General features: G+C 52.0%; 1 protein-coding gene across 3 annotated transcripts in view; it reads left to right on the top strand.

Annotated features, from left to right (window-relative positions):
• FAM193B (family with sequence similarity 193 member B) overlaps positions 1 to 16,732 on the top strand; it is a 34,652-nt gene extending 17,920 nt beyond the window's left edge. Inside the window, exons 4-10 of one of the 3 annotated variants that reach the window (XM_045530541.1) lie at positions 849 to 1,242; positions 4,038 to 4,239; positions 5,152 to 5,391; positions 11,777 to 12,797; positions 12,949 to 13,024; positions 14,454 to 14,551; positions 16,351 to 16,732. In XM_045530541.1, coding sequence (XP_045386497.1) covers positions 849 to 1,242; positions 4,038 to 4,239; positions 5,152 to 5,391; positions 11,777 to 12,797; positions 12,949 to 13,024; positions 14,454 to 14,550 — 2,030 coding nt within the window. In that variant the 3' untranslated portion in view covers position 14,551; positions 16,351 to 16,732. Of the gene's footprint in view, positions 1 to 848; positions 1,243 to 4,037; positions 4,240 to 4,621; positions 4,731 to 5,151; positions 5,392 to 11,776; positions 12,798 to 12,948; positions 13,025 to 14,453; positions 14,552 to 16,350 lie in introns of those variants that run through there. The other 2 variants (XM_045530539.1, XM_045530540.1) reach the window with 2 other exon arrangements.
• Positions 16,733 to 16,761: the final 29 nt, after the last annotated feature.

Genomic DNA, 16,761 nt, shown 5'->3' on the forward strand with positions numbered 1-16,761 from the left:
ATCTGGGCCCCCAGGAGTCTGGCATACCCTGGCTGCTTTGGTCCCTGTGGTCCAGAGGCAGAGCCTTGGCCTGCTGCTCCTTGGCTTCTGCAGACCTGCCCCAGGCCTCAGGAACACCTCTGAACAGGCGAGACCTAGAGACCCTGAGAGACAGAACGCACAGCCCCGTTCATGTCAGACTTCATCGCCCACACACTTACCTCTCACATCATTCTGCCTTTCCCCAGGTGAGCAGAGATTGATAACTTACAAATGTCACATAGGGAGACTAAAAAAAATGTTGCTGGTATTTTAATATGTAAGTGTATTGACTCATATATATGCCACATCTTTCTCCAGCTAAGAATAAAGTTATAGATCAGCTTGTGAGGTCCTTAAGAATCTAGATTTTCAGTTTTTTTGTACTAAGTTTTGTTTAGGTATAGTGTCACTTTAGGTGCATCCTCAGATCTGTATGCTCTCCACTGGTCACCATAGAATAGGATACATTTAGGACCAGAGAAATTGTTAGGTTAGTAGAAATTGGTCAAAGTATGTCATCTTTGCCTATAAATTGACAGGGGTAATAAATAATGTCTACTTAGAGTGAGAGAGGAAAAAAACAGCAGCGGTGTGGGGTGTTTTGGGGGCCAACATTCGTGGTGCTTTCTCCCTTGGGCCTGGGCTCTCCTCGAGCCTGTCCAGCCAAGCTGCTGCCCACAGAATCCTCTCCAGCTCCAGAGTCCCCTGTGCTGAGAGTCTGCGCCCTCTGGTCACAGCAAGTAGGATGTGGTGGCAGTCAGCCTCTGGGCTTTCCTTCCCAGGTCTGAGCTCCCATTCTGACCCCTTTCTCCTCCCTCCACCCACAGGTGAGGCTTTCCCCATCTCGGAGCACCACCAGCACTCAGACCTCACTGCTCCCCCTAACAGCCCCACTGGCCACCACCCCCAGCCAGCATCTCTGATCCCGTCTCACCCTGGCTCCTTTGGCTCCCCACCTCACCCACCCCACCCACACCTGCTGCCTGCCACCCCAGCAGCACCTTTCCCTGTCCAAGCTTCAGAGTGCCCCATTGTTGCTGCTGCCCCCCACGCCCCAGGGCCATGTCAGAGCCCCCACCTGCCCTCCACCAGCATGCCGCTCCTGAAGATGCCTCCGCCATTCTCAGGGTGCAGCCCCCCCTGCAGTGGGCACTGCAGTGGGCACTGCAGTGGGCCTCTCCTCCTGCCACCAAGCTCTCAGCCACTCCCTAGCACTCACAGGTAAGTGCCAGCATGAAGGGCAAACTCCCTGCTCACTTGAACTTAGAGTTTTCGAAAACTTTGATTGATCTTTGGGGTGTAAAGTAAAAGATAGACTATGGTTTTGGAGGGCTGGAGTGCAGTGGCATCATCATAGCTCACTGCAACTTCAAACCCCTGGGCTCAAGCCATCCTTCTGCCTCACCTTACCAAAATGCTAGCATTACAGGCAAGAGGCACCACACCTGGCCTAGACTATGCTTCTTTTAATTGTTTTTCCAATTATGAATGAAGTATGTGTTTATTGTTTTTTTAAAAAAAACTTGGAACAATTAAGAACGTATAAAGAAAAAAACATTCTTACAACCTAAAGATAAACTTCTACCACCGGGATATATTTTCTTCTTGATATTTCTGTATATAAATGACACAATTGTGTCCCTATTTGGTATACTTTTTTGTGTAGTAGTAATTTTTTAATATTACATCGTTTCCCCAGTAAAAATTCTTTGAAAAACTTTTTAACAGCCAAATAATGTTTTACTGTATAGCTCTAGCAAAATTTATCATTTCCCTATTCCTGGCCATTTAGGCATTTCCAGTTTTCTAATCATGACAAATGAGGATGTAATAAGCATCCTTGCACCAGATGGTTTTGAATGAGTATGTCCTTTAGGGAGATTCATATAAGTAACTCTAAGTGCTGAGAAAGGTTGTATTAATGTATGTTTTTTGGTTTTTTTGTTTTGTTTTGTTTTGTTTTGTTTTGTTTTTTGAGACAGTCTCGCTCTGTTGCCCGGGCTAGAGTGCCGTGGCATCAGCCGAGCTCACAGCAACCTCAAACTCCTGGGCTCAAGCGATCCTTCTTCCTCAGCCTCCCGAGTAGCTGGGACTACAGGCATGCGCCACCACACCTGGCTAATTTTTTCCGTATGGATTTTTAGCTGTCCAAATCATTGCTTTTCTATTTTTAGTAGAGACGGAGTCTCACTCTTGCTCAGGCTGGTCTCGAACTCCTGACCTTGAGCAATCCTCCCGCTTTGGCCTACCAGAGTGCTAGGATTACAGGCGTGAGCCACCGCACCGGCCTTTATGTTTGAAAGAATTCTTTGGAGAAGATCAATGTGTATTTTTATATTATAAATCTGACCTGAGTGTATTATGTATTTAGATTTTCCCATTCTAGAATCCCACTGCCCTAAAGCAACCACTCTTGGCAGTTTTTTCCCTCACGTGTCATCATTACACTCGGTGTTGATGGTGTCTGTGCAGTTTATACCATCTGGTTTTCACTTAGCATTACCTTGTCAGAACGATATGTTCCTGGGTGGTGTTCTGACCCCACAGCTTTAAAGGCTGGAGAACATTGACCATAGTTCACTGTACTCCAGTTGTTGAACATTTAGTCATTCCAATATTTTAACATTATAAATAATATCTCTAAAGATGTCTGTGCTTAAAGCTTTTTTCCTCTTTTGGATTTTTCTCCTTGAAACAGATTCCTCCGAATGAAAAATGTTCTCAGTTAAAGGGTGTTTGATTTTGTGTTTTGGTTTTTTTTTTTTTTTTGGAGGAGAGCTTTCCAAATTGATGTAACTACCAACAATGAGTGCTAGTTTTTCCATATTCTCAGGAGCACTGGGTATTTTAATTTTTCTAAAATCAATTTTGCTAATGTAATACATAAAGAACAGCAACTCGGAATAACTTCTATAAGCACCACTGAGGATGATGATTCCTGCTGCCTTTCTTTTTTTTTAATCCTTGCCATGGCTCAGTGCCCTTTCTAACAGCAGAGAGGGGCTGTGTTGGACTGGGCGTCCACATGGCTCCTTGAGCTCTGTCCTTGCTCTTGGCTCCCCTGCCCCCTGGAGCCTCAGCATTGGGACCAGCCCCTGCAGCACTTCAGCTGCTGATGGCCCAGCGAGGGCTGTGGTTCTTCCCAGCTCCAATTCTTGGACCTTTCAGGCCCATGTCTCGTTCTGACCCTGGCAAAATATTCTATATTACAAGCTGCCCTTGGTGCTTCCCAAAGCCCAGAGGCAGAGTAGTACAATGAGCTTTGCACACAGAGAGACATGGGTTTGAGTCCTGGTCACTTGTTGGGCAGAGCAGTCAAGCACCCTGAGCCTCAGTCGCCACCACTGCAAAATGGGGATAATGACACTTATATTTTGCAGGACTTGGGTTGGTCAGAAATAATGTGCTGAATGCAGTACCTGTAGCTTTTATAGTCTGTGACCCAGAAGACACTTGCTTTTCCTCAGCTCAGTGCCCTGTGGTTAAGGCAGCTCCACCCACTGCTGCAGAGCATGACTGGGTCATAAGGACTTTAGAAAGTGAAAGGAGACTGACGTCATTGACCACCCTGAATGTTCCTGGGGAGCCATCAGCCCACTGATCAGTTCAGACCTACTTATTGAGCACCTGTTGTGTGCATACTTGTTACACTATACTCTGAAACCCCAAAATAGAAGGGAGCAACACAGTCCCTGCCTGAACAAACAATAAACAGGAGGATGGAGAGAGGTGTACACAGTGTCCTGAGAAGGACATGTGGTGGGCATAAGCAGGGGAGGCATGGGGAAACCTTTCCAGAAGAGCAGCATTTGTGGTTGTGGTGGGCCCTGAAGGGCAGCACAGGTGTTGGCCGTGTTACTATGAGAGATGCTGATACGACTGCCTCAGACCTCTGTGGAGTGAGGCAGGTGGAGGGCAGTTAGGGTTGTAGATGGTGGGATGCTTCATGGGCTCCTGCTGTGACCTGCTCCTGCATCACCCTACCTCACCTCTGGGCCTGTCTCTCTCCCTATCAGCAGAGACCCCGCGTGCAAGGGGCACAAGTTTGCACACAGTGGCCTGGCCTGCCAGCTGCCCCAGCCCTGCGAGGCAGATGAGGGCCTGGGTGAGGAAGAGGATAGTAGCTCCGAGCGAAGCTCCTGCACCTCATCCTCCACCCACCAGAGAGACGGGAAGTTCTGCGACTGCTGCTACTGTGAGTTCTTCGGCCACAATGCGGTGAGTGAGCCTGCCAGGCCAGAGAGGGCTGGGGGCCAGCCAAGGTGAGCAGAAGGAGTGCCCTGCTCCCCCTCAGAGACCTCTTGCTCGTGGTGCTAATCACCGCGCTGGGACCGTGTGAGTCCTCGCACCTGCATCCGCTCGCCTGATCCTCACAGCACATTTGTGAGGTAGGGTATTTTTTAACATTTTGCTACCTTTGCTCTTCTCGTGGTTTCTCTTAAGATTGACTTTTTTTCCTTAGGCAAAAGGAAAGGAAGTGGCAGAGAGAAAGCTATGATTCTGATGAGTATGTATACGTGTGTAATCCCAGAGAAATGAACGCTTGGGCATGATGAAGGCAGAGTGGAAGCAAAAAGGCTCTCAGTTCCCCAGTGTGACAGCCAGCCGAGGGACAGGCCGTGAGCACAGACGGCGCCAGGAAGGAGGCTCAGATCAGAGTACATGCTGTCTCTGGACAGGGGGAGAAAGCAGTTCAGAAGTCTCATAAGGTGAAAAGGAAAGGATTGCTGGTTAGGGTAGAGCAGTTGAGAATAGAAGAAATGAAAGTAATTAAGTTGCTAGTCACCTTTGAACTAGGGGTTATTATCCTCATTTTAGAGATGACAAAATTGAGGCTCACAAAGACTCAGTGACTCGCCCAAGGTCATACAGCTTCCCAGTGACGAGGCCCAGGCTCAAACTTGCTTTCCTGGCTCCCCAGTCAGTGTTTGCCCAGCTCTGCCCTGTTCCCTCCCACTCCCTTCACCCACCAGTTCAGAGCCTGGCTGAGGGCGAAGCCATTTGGCCTTGGTGGCTGATGGTAGAGAGAACAGTTGTCTTGCTTCTCACCACATACTTGGTGCCAGCGGGTGGGAGTGCTATGGGCCTCCCAGGCCCAGGGTGTAATGTCAGCACCTCCCCCTCCCCCAGCCACCCGCTGCCCCGACGAGTCGGAATTATACCGAGATCCGGGAGAAGCTCCGCTCAAGGCTGACCAGGCGGAAAGAGGAGCTGCCCATGAAGGGGGGCGCCCTGGGCGGGATCCCTGGGGAGCCCGCCGTGGACCACCGAGATGTGGATGAGCTGCTGGAATTCATCAACAGCACGGAGCCCAAAGTCCCCAACAGCGCCAGGGCCGCCAAGCGGGCCCGGCACAAGCTGAAAAAGAAGGTGGGTGTGGGGGGGAGCCCAGCTCTGCCACCTCTCCTCCCTGAGGAATCCCTCACCCCAAACTCCAAGACTTCTGGGGCGTGAATGGTGCTGGCTGCCAAAGGCCTCAGCTCGGCTCACTGTTCTGGGAAGGCCTGAAGGCGTTTGGGAGGCATCAGGGTCAGGGAGCCTGGGGCAAATGATTGGAGGAAAACCGTGTCCTGGCCTCAGAAGCTGCTTGCTGGATTCCTCCAAGACAAGGACTTGCTTCAGTTGGTCATTTACCCATTCAGCAAATGCTTCTACAAGTACTGGCAGCCAAAGTATGACGCAGTTAAGTTCTCACCCAGGAGAAGCTCAGTCCAGTGGGGAGACTGACACAAAACCGGACAAGCATGTTAGCATGTGACAAGTACCAGGATGAGGGAAGTCCCCCATCCTGCCTGGAAATGGCTTTACAAGAGGCTGACTTGGGAGCTGAGACTCAGGGAGTGAGTGCGGATTCATTAGGAGGCCCTCCTGCCAGCGGGCACAGCACAGTCCCCAGCAGCTTCACACAGTCAAAACTGAGAACAGAAGAGTGGCGGGATGCACAGTGGGGTTGAGGGAGGGCCTCAGAGGCCTGCTGAAGAGCTTGGCTTTATCCTACAGGTAAGGAGAAGTCATGGAGGGTTGTCATCAAAGAATGTACTTGGTCACATCTGTATTCTAAGACAGATGGCGCTGTGGAAGGTAGACTGGAGGGGTGATACCTGAGGCAGGAAAACCTTGAGTTTGATACCTCAGGCAGGAAGTGATGGGAGAGATGACTGATGGTGAGGCCGGAGCAGAAGAGAGAGATTTTCAGAGGACGTGGAAGTGACGGGCCTTGGTGATCTGAGGACAGAACGGGGAGATGGAGTCAGGAAGTCAGATGTGTCCCAGGTGTTGCTTAGAGACCAGAAGATGGTGGTGCCTTTCACTGAGCCAGGATGGGATTTGCAGAAGACAGTGAACTCAGTTGAGGCATGTTGACTCAGAGGTTCCCATGAGACATCCAAGTGGAGATGGAGGTGTGGGGCTAGCAATTGCCAGCACAGAGATGTAATTGAAGCCATGGGAATGAACCAGTCCTCGGGGCTGAGGATAGAACCCGGCAAGCTGTTTCCCAGCAGTCCTGCTGCCAGATGAGCCCCAGGGCTTGATGGCTTGTCCCTTGTGGCTTCATTACCTCTTCGCCTGCCTACCCCCAGCTGCATCTGCACAGTGACACAGCATCTGAAGAGAGTTGTGTTTAACAACCAGCTAGCTCCAGCTCCTGGGTGGTCAAACAGCCCTAGTGCTCTGGAAAGCAGAAGTGATTCTCCGTCTTTTTCCAGCCCAAACGACAACCAGGATCCTTCTGCAGCCTGAAGTAGTGAGCCAAGGGGTCCCACCACTGCCTTCAGAAAATGACCAGCACTTTCTTTCTCCTATCCAGAGTTGCCCAGCCAGAGTGTTGAGTGGGCTACAGGAGTCTCTCTGGCCTTTTCTGACCTCTCAGGGTAGTGATTCCCAGTTAGGTCTCTAGAGAACACACGGCAGTTCCCAGGCCTGGTGTGCTTTTCATAAATCTGTGTGCTCAGACATCCCTTCTCCTTTACCGATAATGCTGTCTTCTCTCTCCTTTTCTTCCTGACAAACTTTCCCTCCAAGGTCAGTTCAGCTGTTGCCTCCTTTGCAGATGGTCTTGGCTAACTTCTTCCCCTGTGCTCCCACCACACCTCGCATGTCTCTGGTTGCCATTGACTACACTGTGCTCACCCATCCCACAGCTTGCTGTACAGCTCCTGTCTGCCAGGCCCAGGCTAGAGGCCAGGGCGCAATGGAATCAGATAGCCCTGGCTTTCCAGATTTAGTCGTGGGGCTGTGGGCAGGACAGACAGACACAGGCAGTTGCAGTGTCCTGTGATAGGTGCTTATGGTCACTATCTATTCATACAGCAGCCTCTCCTCCCCAGTGGCCTTCTGCCTCCCGGACTTAACCACAATCTTGCTGTCCACCAAACCCAGCTTCCCCCAGTAGCAGTCTAGTGATGGCTGCTCATGCTCTCCCACATCAAGAGGTAGATAGAGCCGTGTATCTTTCCGGTCCCTTATCCCACTGCCAGACTGCGACTCTCTCAGCTTTGTGTAGAAACCCCTGCTCTGCCATCTGCCACCTCCTGGCCACTCCTTTGTACCTACTGAAGACTATCACCTGCCCCTTTCTCTTTTTCCCAGCCAGCCCCTCATTCCCTCACTTGAACTGAGTAAGCATTGCTATATATAGGTAAGAGAACGCACAAATTGACCTAATGCTTTCTCTTTCTTCCTTGCCCCATTGCCCTTCCTTCAAACCCACTCAAGAACCGCATCCCTGGTTTCCACCCTAGACTAGCCTCCCCCTCTACATCTCGTGGGAAGCACATGATTGAATCTGTAGCACCTGGCCTTGTGAGCCCCCCTTTACCTGGCAGGCCTCATCACCTCCACTCACCACAGCCCCTTTCTCAGCCCTCCATTCTTCTCAAACCTCTAGGCCTTCCCAGCCCCATCTTATTTTTTGGCAAATAACCACACTTCCTGTTTCAGTGAGGGGAAAAAAGCCATTGGGCAGACATTCTTTTTTTTTTTTCCTTCCTTCCCTTTCTTTCTCTCTTTCTCTCTCTCTCCTCTCTCTCCTTTCTTTCTTTCTTTCCTTTCTTTTTTGAGATAGCCTCACTCTGTCGCCAGGCTAGAGTGCAGTGGCATTGTCATAGCCACTGCAACCTCAAACTCCTGGGCCCAAGCGATCCTCTTGCCTCAGCCTCCCGAGTAGCTGGGACCACCGGTATGCACCACCACACCCAGCTAATTTTTGTATTTTTTGTAGAGACAGGGTCTCACTCTTGCTCGGGCAGGTCTCGAACTCCTGGCCTCCAGTGATCCTCCTGCCTTGGCCTCCCACAGTGCTGGGATTCCAGGTGTGAGCCTCTGTCCCACCTCACGCAGTCCTTTCTTGCCCCCTCCGGCCAGCATTAGGCTTCCTGCTCTGTAGTTCAGCCTCTCCTCCAGGCTGTTTCCCCATCCACATTTCATTGTTCCCACTACTCTCTCTTTTTTGAAAGCAAACTGTCCCTCTCACATCCCTTCCAGTCCCTTTCCTCTCATCATAGTCAAAGTTCTTGAAAAATGGTGTCTGTGTTCACTGTCTTCACTTCCCTTGTTAGCTCACTGCAGGCTGTTTTCTGTCTACACCCCTCCACAGAGTCACCAAGGACTTCTTTGTTGCCAAATCCAAGGCTGACTCTCCTGTTCCCATCTTGTTCGCTTACTAAGAACATTTGACATTTTGTTTGTCCTCCTTTTCAAACGTTGTCTTTGACTGCTCTGTCCTCAGCCAAGCAGGGCCAGGGAAAGGGCAGCAGGAATGCCACGTCCTCCAGATTTCTCACCTGCCTCTCTGACTTCCTTTCTGTCTCCTGGTGAGCTCCTCTTCCTCTACCCGACTCTCCCTCTTGAGGACATCTCCCTGGAATAGAGAGAGGTCACCTAGAAAGGTCTAGATAGTGTTTCCTCCCTGCACTTCACATTGATGCCTCCCGCTGCTACAGGGCATCTCCTTAGGGATATCCTACAGGCCCCTCAAACTCAGCACATCCCAAACTGAACTTGTTATCTTTCTCCAAAGAGGCCTGCTCTTCCTTCTCCACTGTCTGTCTAGTTAATGGCACCACCGTCCACCCTGTTCCTGAATCAGAACCATGGGCACCATCCTGGGGGCATGCATCACAGTGACCAAGAGCAGCGGACCTTGGAATTGGACCACGGTTTGAAGCTCAGCTCTGCCACACTTGCTATATGACCTTGGGCAAATCACTTAATCCCTAAGCCTCAATTTCTTCATCCACAAAATGAGAATAACAGAACCTAAGTCATGGATTGTTGCGAGGATGAAATGAAGTGGTGTGTGGAAATGTTGGGCAGAGTGCCCGCACATTTGAGTGCTGGGTCGGTGGTAGCTGCTATGGCAGCCATCGTGGTTGTCAGTGTTGTTTTCCTGACTCATTCTGTCTCCCCTCCTGTCACCTAAAGTCCTATCCATGCCACCTCCCCAATAGCTCAGACCAGTCTACTTCTCTCCACCCTGCTGCCACTACTTTAAAGCCTTCAGTGGCTGAACATTGCGCTCAGGATCAAACCCAGACTCTAGCGTGGCCTACAGGGCTCTTCGTGATCCAGCCTCTGCTTAGCTTGCCAGTTTCATCTCTCAGCCTCTCCTTTCTGGCCTTCCTGCCCACCTGCCCTGCTGCCCCCTCCCTCCCACCTCTGGGCTCCAGCTGAATGATTTGCATTCCCTGAAGGTACTATGCTTTCCCATTTCCCAGCCTTCACACTTGCCCTTCCTTCTGTCTAGATAGTACTTGTCTCATTTTCTCCAGGATGATCTCACTTACCCTTCAGTGCTTAGTGCTGATACTGCCTCCTCTGGGAAGCATTCCCTGGTGACCCAGTCTGAGTTAGGAATACCTCCTCTAGGTTCCCAGAGCACCCTTTCTTCCCTATAGCACTTGTCACCGTCACTCTAAATTAAACAGCCTGTTGGCATGTCTGTCTCCCTCAGCATACTAATGTCAGCAAGGCAGAGACTGTACTTCACATTTGGCTCAACTTCCAGAGCCTAGACCATTGCCTCACAGAGTTGATGGTCAGTAAATGATTGTCAAACAGAGTTGAGAAACATGGGAACTTCTGGAGATCATACCTGGGTGTATTGTCCTGACTCTGCCACTTACTAGCCGTGTAACCTTGAGCTAGTTCCTTATTCCTTCCAAAGTCAAGGTTCCTAATTTATAAATGGAGGATCATGATGCAACGAGAACAGCTGTGAGGATTAAATGAGACAGTCTATGGAAAGTGCCAGGTTCATTGTACACAGTAGAAAATGTGCATTTCTGTGCTTTCTTCTTCTCTTGCTACCAAAGTATATGAATGTGGTCCCATGTAATTCCCTCCACACCAGTAGTTTTCAGACTTTTTGTGTTTAATCACAAGAGTGTTTTCTGAAATCTTCCATGAAACCCCAATCTATAACAAACAGAAGCAGCAAAGTCATGCTGGCGCAGGGCGGAGTGAGGTGAAGGGCCCTCCGTTCTCGTCTATTCCCATGGCCTCCAAGCTCCACGCACAACTGGAAACGCTGCTCCAGATGGAGCTGCTTCTCCCCTGAGCACCGCAGTGCCCAGGCCCAGCCTTCACACACAGGGAAAGAGGCTCCACACGACCCTCCCAGCTGTCGTAGCAACCCTGTGAGGTACAGGTGTTTTTCTCCCTAATTTACAAACAGGGAAAGTAAGATTCAGAGAGAATAAGTGATTTGTCCAAGGTCCCACAGGAACAGCTGACTTAGTCAGTTGTGGAGCCAGCATTCATGAACAATGAGAGAATAAAGGCCTGCCCGCTGGGGTACAGGATCACCCTGAGTTGACTGAGGTGGTGGCAAGCCCTCTTTTCTTTCTCTCCTTAGTTTCCTGTTCCTGTTTTTCCTCCTCCATTCCTAAATCAACTGGAAATTCATGAAGTGGTGGGCATCATCTAGCACTTGGTGCACCATCACCATCTCCTTCCCAAGGGTCTTGACATCTGTCTTCTGTGTCCCTGCAAAGGCCTTGTTGGCCTGCTGGTGCCTTGGGGTTGGGCGGAGGGGTGGGGGTGACTCAGAGCCCACAGACTTTCATTGTGATTCTCTAGATCCAGGTCTGTCAAAGCTGACTAGCAGGTTCTAGCCTCTCTGAGCCTCCCCATCCTCACCTGGGCAAAGGGGCAGCTTCTACATCTTGCTGTGAGGGCCCAGTGTGGCAATGCGTGATATGCCATTGGGCACACTTTAGGTGTGGCCTTTCTATGGGAACATTGCCCTCTTCAGTAATGCCCAGACCCAGCATCCGGAGGGCACAGGCACCCAGCCACCCAGAGCCTCAGCCTCATCTACCATGGCAATCTCACAGCCCCCATATCTTCCCTCTGTGAGACCCCACGATACCATGGCTTTTCCCCTACCACATATAGTATTAGAGGGAATGTCTCTCTAGTGGCCATCTGCCTCACATGTGTCCCCACTTTGGTATTCACTCCAGAATTATTGTCCCCATTTGCAGAGGAGTCCTCTGAGACTGACTCTGAGGCTCTGGATGAACAAGCTGTGAAAACCCTAACCCCTTGGGTGTAACTGTCCCCCCACCTCCAGGACCTCCACCTCTCATTGCATTTCATCCTCACTCCTGCATGGTGGGTGAGCAGAGCAGGATTGTGAGGTTCTGCCTCCAACAAGTTAGTGGCAAAGGTGGGCCCCAGGCTGGTATGTCAGGTGTCACATTGTGCCTGGTAGCTGACAAGCCCCTGCTGAAACTGCCTCTTGTATTGGCAGGAAAAGGAGAAGGCCCAGTTGACAGCAGACACTCTAAAGCAGGTGAATAGTGTTTCTGGAAGCCGGGACCCAAGGCCTGCCAGGGAGAGGCTCTTGGAGTGGCCTGACCGAGAACTGGATCGGGTCAACAGCTTCCTGAGCAGTCGTCTGCAGGAGATCAAGAACACTGTCAAGGACTCCATCCGTGCCAGCTTCAGTGTGTGTGAGCTCAGCATGGACAGCAATGGCTTCTCTAAGGAGGGGGCTTCTGAGCCCAAGCCCCAGAGTCTAACCCCCTCAAACCTAAGTGGCTCCTCAGAGCAGCGGCCCGACATCAACCTTGACCTGTCCCCTTTGACTTTGGGCTCCCCCCAGAACCACACGTTACAAGCTCCAGGCGAGCCAGCCCCACCATGGGCAGAAATGAGAGGCCCCCACCCACCATGGACAGAGGTGAGGGGCCCCCCTCCTGGTATCATCCCTGAGAACGGGCTAGTGAGGAGACTCAACACAGTGCCCAACCTGTCCCGGGTGATCTGGGTCAAGACACCCAAGCCAGGCAACCCTAGCTCTGAGGAGCCAAGTTCAAAGGACGTCCCTAGTTGCAAGCAGGAGCTACCTGAGGCTGTGGCCTCGGGTGGGAAGCCACGGAGGGGTAAAAGACAGGGCAGTCAGACCAAGAAGAGCGAGGTGAGCCCGGCCCCCCGGGCCCTGGCCAGCCTAGAGGCTCTGAGTGCTAAGGGCCACAGCCCTGGCCCCAAGCAGCCAGGCAAGGTCCCAGAGCCTCCCCAAGTGGGTGCTTGTGCCGAGGCTGCAGTGGGGAGCCGGGGGAGCCGGCCAGGACCAGGTTGGTCTGGAAGCCCCAAAACTGAGAAGGAGAAGGGCAGCTCCTGGCGAAACTGGCCAGGCGAGGCCAAGGCACGGCCTCCGGAGCAGGAGTCTGTACAGCCCCCAGGCCCAACAAGGCCACAGAGCTTGCCCCAGGGCAAGGGCCGCAGCCGCCGCAGCCGCAACAAGCAGGAGAAGCCGGCCTCCTCCTTGGGTGAGTGCACCAGGAACCAAATGACTGACCCCCCACCCCAGCCAGGCCATGGGGTGGAGGGCAGTCCTCTGGTGTGGGCAGCACTGCCCTCAGAGCATGAGCCCAGAAGCCTGGCGGTGGGCACTGAGCCCTCCTGGCTGTGTCTTCCTAGACGATGTGTTCCTGCCCAAGGACATGGACGGGGTGGAGATGGATGAGACTGACCGAGAGGTGGAATACTTTAAGAGGTAGGTGTGGGCTGCCTACTCTCCCACTTGCGGGTCACTCCAGGTTCTGCCCACAAGCAAGCCTGTATGTGCCCTGGGCCTCAGAAAGTCATGCTTCCTTAGCCCTGGCCCTTTTGGGGGCCTCACTGCCCCTCCAGGCCCTCTCCTACCAGCCTGTCTGCTGGAACCCAGGGCGCCACAGGGCAGGATGGTGAATCTAGGAAGGAGCAAGGGACAGGGAGGAGGCATGTCAGGCCCCAAGAACCAGGGCTTTTTCTAGCTTTATTTGCTTTGTTTATTCACTTACACTTTCTTGCTCTGCCTGGGCTGAACTTGGGGGACTACAGTGAATCAAGCACAGTGTAGACAGGGCATCAAGACAGCAATAGCCTGCAGCCTGGTGCTAAATGCTGTTAGAGGAGTGAGGGCACAATGGCACTGGGCGGCTGGGGGCGGTGGAGAGGCAGGCCAGGAGGCCTTCCCAGAAGGCTGTGGTAACGGAGTTAAACCTTGGGCAGGTAAAAGGAAAAGGTATTTGTGACTGTGGGGCCAGTGTGTACAAAGGTTTAAGGGTGAAAGAAACACAGCATACTGTTGGCCCTTTATATCCACCAGCTCTGCATCTGTGTGAATTCAACCAACCATCAGTTGAAAATATTCAAAAACAAAAAACAAATAAAAAATAACAGCCGAGTACGGTGGCTCACGCCTGTAATCCTAGCCCTCTGGGAGGCCGAGGCAGGTGGATCACTGGAGGTTAGGAGTTCAAGACCAGCCTGAACGAGACCCCGTCTCTACTAAAAATATAAATAAAAATTATCTGGACAAATAAAAATATATATAGAAAAAATTAGCCGGGCATGGTGGCGCATGCCTGTAGTCCCAGCTATTCGGGAGGCTGAGGCAGTAGGATCGCTTAAGCCCAGGAGTTTGAGGTTGCTGTGAGCTAGGCTGACGCCACAGCGCTCACTCTAGCCCGGGCAACAAAGTGAGACTCTGTCTCAAAAAAATAAATAAATAAATAACAATACAACAATTAAAAAATATAGTTAAAGCTATTTATATAACATTTACATTGTATTGGTATTATAAGCAATCCAGAGATGGTTTAAAGTATATGGGAAGGATCTGTAGATTTTTATATCCGTGGGGGCGAGGGACGGTCCTAGACTCAGTCCCCTGCATATACCAAGGGACGGCTGTCCTTAGGGGAACAGAAGCCAGGCCAGTATGGCTAGAGAGTGAACTAGGAGATGAGGAGGGGACTTGTGTCCCAAGGCAGTCATGCTGTCTTTATACATTGTCCCCTGTGCTCACAGGCAGTGGTTTCTGGAAGCCCGAGAGGGTGCAAAGCCAACCTGTTTTCTAAGTGATTGGGACACGGTGTCCAGAAGTGAGGAAGGGAGGAAACCTCTGATTGTGCTTCTCCCACGTCTCCCAAATCCAACAGGTTCTGTTTGGATTCTGCAAAGCAAACTCGTCAGAAAGTTGCTGTGAACTGGACCAACTTTAGCCTCAAGAAAACCACTCCCAGCACAGCTCAGTGAGGTACAGAGACCCCAAGTGTTGCATGCACCCCACTCCCTGTGCTCTACCATCTTCTGTGCCCCCTGCCAGACCATTCTGTGTTCTGGGGCACAGGGAGTTGGACGTTGGGTTTGGCAGTCCTGACCCCAACACCTCCACGGTGACTGCACAGTTGGCTACAGTCTCCAAAGGTCTAGGCCCCATTTCTTCTCCTGCAGCCTCTCTAGTAGGCCTCTGTTCTTCTATCACTTCTCCCTGGGCTAGGCCCTCCCTGAGCCCTCCTGCCCGCGCTCCTGAAGGGGCCCTTCCTGGACTGCCGCCCCTGGGGTATCACCATGAGGGCTCTACCTGTTAGCAGCTACCTTCCAAAGTGCCCAGGCAGTGGCAGGCCCCATGGGATGGCCCCCATCCCAGACATTATCAGGTGTCGAGGTAGAATTCCACTTGCCTGGCCCAGCTCCTCAATGCAGGCTACCAGGGTGCTTCCCAGCTGAAGCAATGTGAGAAGGGGCCAGGCTCAAGGGAAGCAGTGAGGGGACAGGCAGGCTAGACCAAGGCCTTATAGATCATTTAGGCATTGGTGGGGGCTCTCCCAAATAGAACAATTTTCATGAGGAAGTTGGTAGCCAAACTGCCTCCTAGAAGAAGAGACAGATGGCTCTGGCCTCCCCTCCCAGCCACTTGCACAGGCCCTGTTGTCAAAATATTGATGTATTGGGTGATGTTCTGGACTAGGAACAGAAGACTGGAGAAGGCATTGGGCCAAGAACCCTGGTGTGGAAAAGAAGGGCAGCTAGGAGGCAGGCCTTGTGCTGGGCTGAGGCATAGTGGCTGTGCAGTTCCATATCAACCCTGAGCTTCATCCCTGGGGCCAGGCCTTTTGTGGCTGGCAACCACACAGCTGCCCTCAAGGCAGTAGAAGGCTGGACCAGATGGGCTGAGCTCATGAACACCCGGACTCCCACTATGTCCCCCACCTGTTGTCTTCCTCCTCTATCTAGTGCAAGGGCAGCTCCTTTCTGGGCTGAGGCAGCAGACTTCCTGGTCCCATAGCTCCCCAGGGGCAGACCAGAAAGCCTGAAGCCAGGACAGCTTTCAAGGCTGGGGCTCCCTGTGGCACTCTCGTGCTGCCCCAGAGCCAGGACTATCTTCTTCAGATTCACCTCAGCCCTCCTCTGCTCTGAGGGGCTGGGCTCCCTGACCTTGACCAAACTGAGACATCCGTAGCCCCGGGGCATCTTCCAGAGCCAAAGTGCCTTCCTGCCTCTCTTCTCTACCACCTTGGGAGCCAGGAGGAGCAGAGACCTCAGGCACTTTATCTCTTGTCCTACTGAGAGAAGAGGGTGGACTCTACTTCCACAAGCTCAGTTCCACTGTCATCCCTATCCAGGAAAAAAATCCAGCCATCTTTTCCTCTTGACCCTCCCTCCTCTTGACCCTTTCTCTCCTTTGCTGATCTCTTTTCCAAAGCAGAGGTGTCCCTTCCTCCCTTCCAGTAGGTGCTCTCCTTGAACCCCTCCGCCCTGCTCTGGGCAGTGCATCTGGAGCCTGGGGCAAGGGTGTGAGTGCCAGAGGGTGGGTGTTACTCAAGGGTTGTCCCACATGTCGACAGACCCCAGGACTGGGGCTCTGTCCCCCAACAGGGTCCTAACCTTCGTCCTCTGCTAGAGATGATCCAGGGAATCTGTTGAGTGTTTTCAGCCCAGGGAATGAAAATAGCAGCCAGCTGCTCCTGCCTCCATGGGGACCCAGAGTCGGTATGGGGAGGCTGGGGCATGGGCTGTTGCTCACTGGGATCCTGCTGTTTTGTTCTTTCTCAGGCCCTGCCCAGAATGAGCTTTTTCAGGGCGTCCTGAGGCCTCAACTGCCAGTTGAAAGTCTACACTTTCTCCCTCCACGTACCCCACCTGCCCGACCAAGACCCTCCCTGCTCCCCGCCATCCTTGACCAACCAAAAGCTGAGTGGATGCCACACTGTGCTGGGGGCCCCTCAGGACCTCGGCAGAGCCGCTTCCTGGTGCTACGAAGCCTCCACACTCAGAGCCCAGGGACTGGGCTGGCCTGTGGGCCGGGGGCTGATGGTACTGCTGGCCCAAACTGCTCTTTGTGTTCGGTTTTTTGTTTTTATTTTATTTTTTTCCAATTCTTTTGATACTGTGAAGATCTTTCATGCCGAAAGATAAAGCAACATTTGGACACAGAGTTGGTTTGTTGGTGATTTGCTGGTCTGG

The sequence above is a fragment of the Lemur catta genome, chromosome 18, assembly GCF_020740605.2.
Source record: "Lemur catta isolate mLemCat1 chromosome 18, mLemCat1.pri, whole genome shotgun sequence".
NCBI classification, from domain to species: Eukaryota; Metazoa; Chordata; class Mammalia; order Primates; family Lemuridae; genus Lemur; species Lemur catta.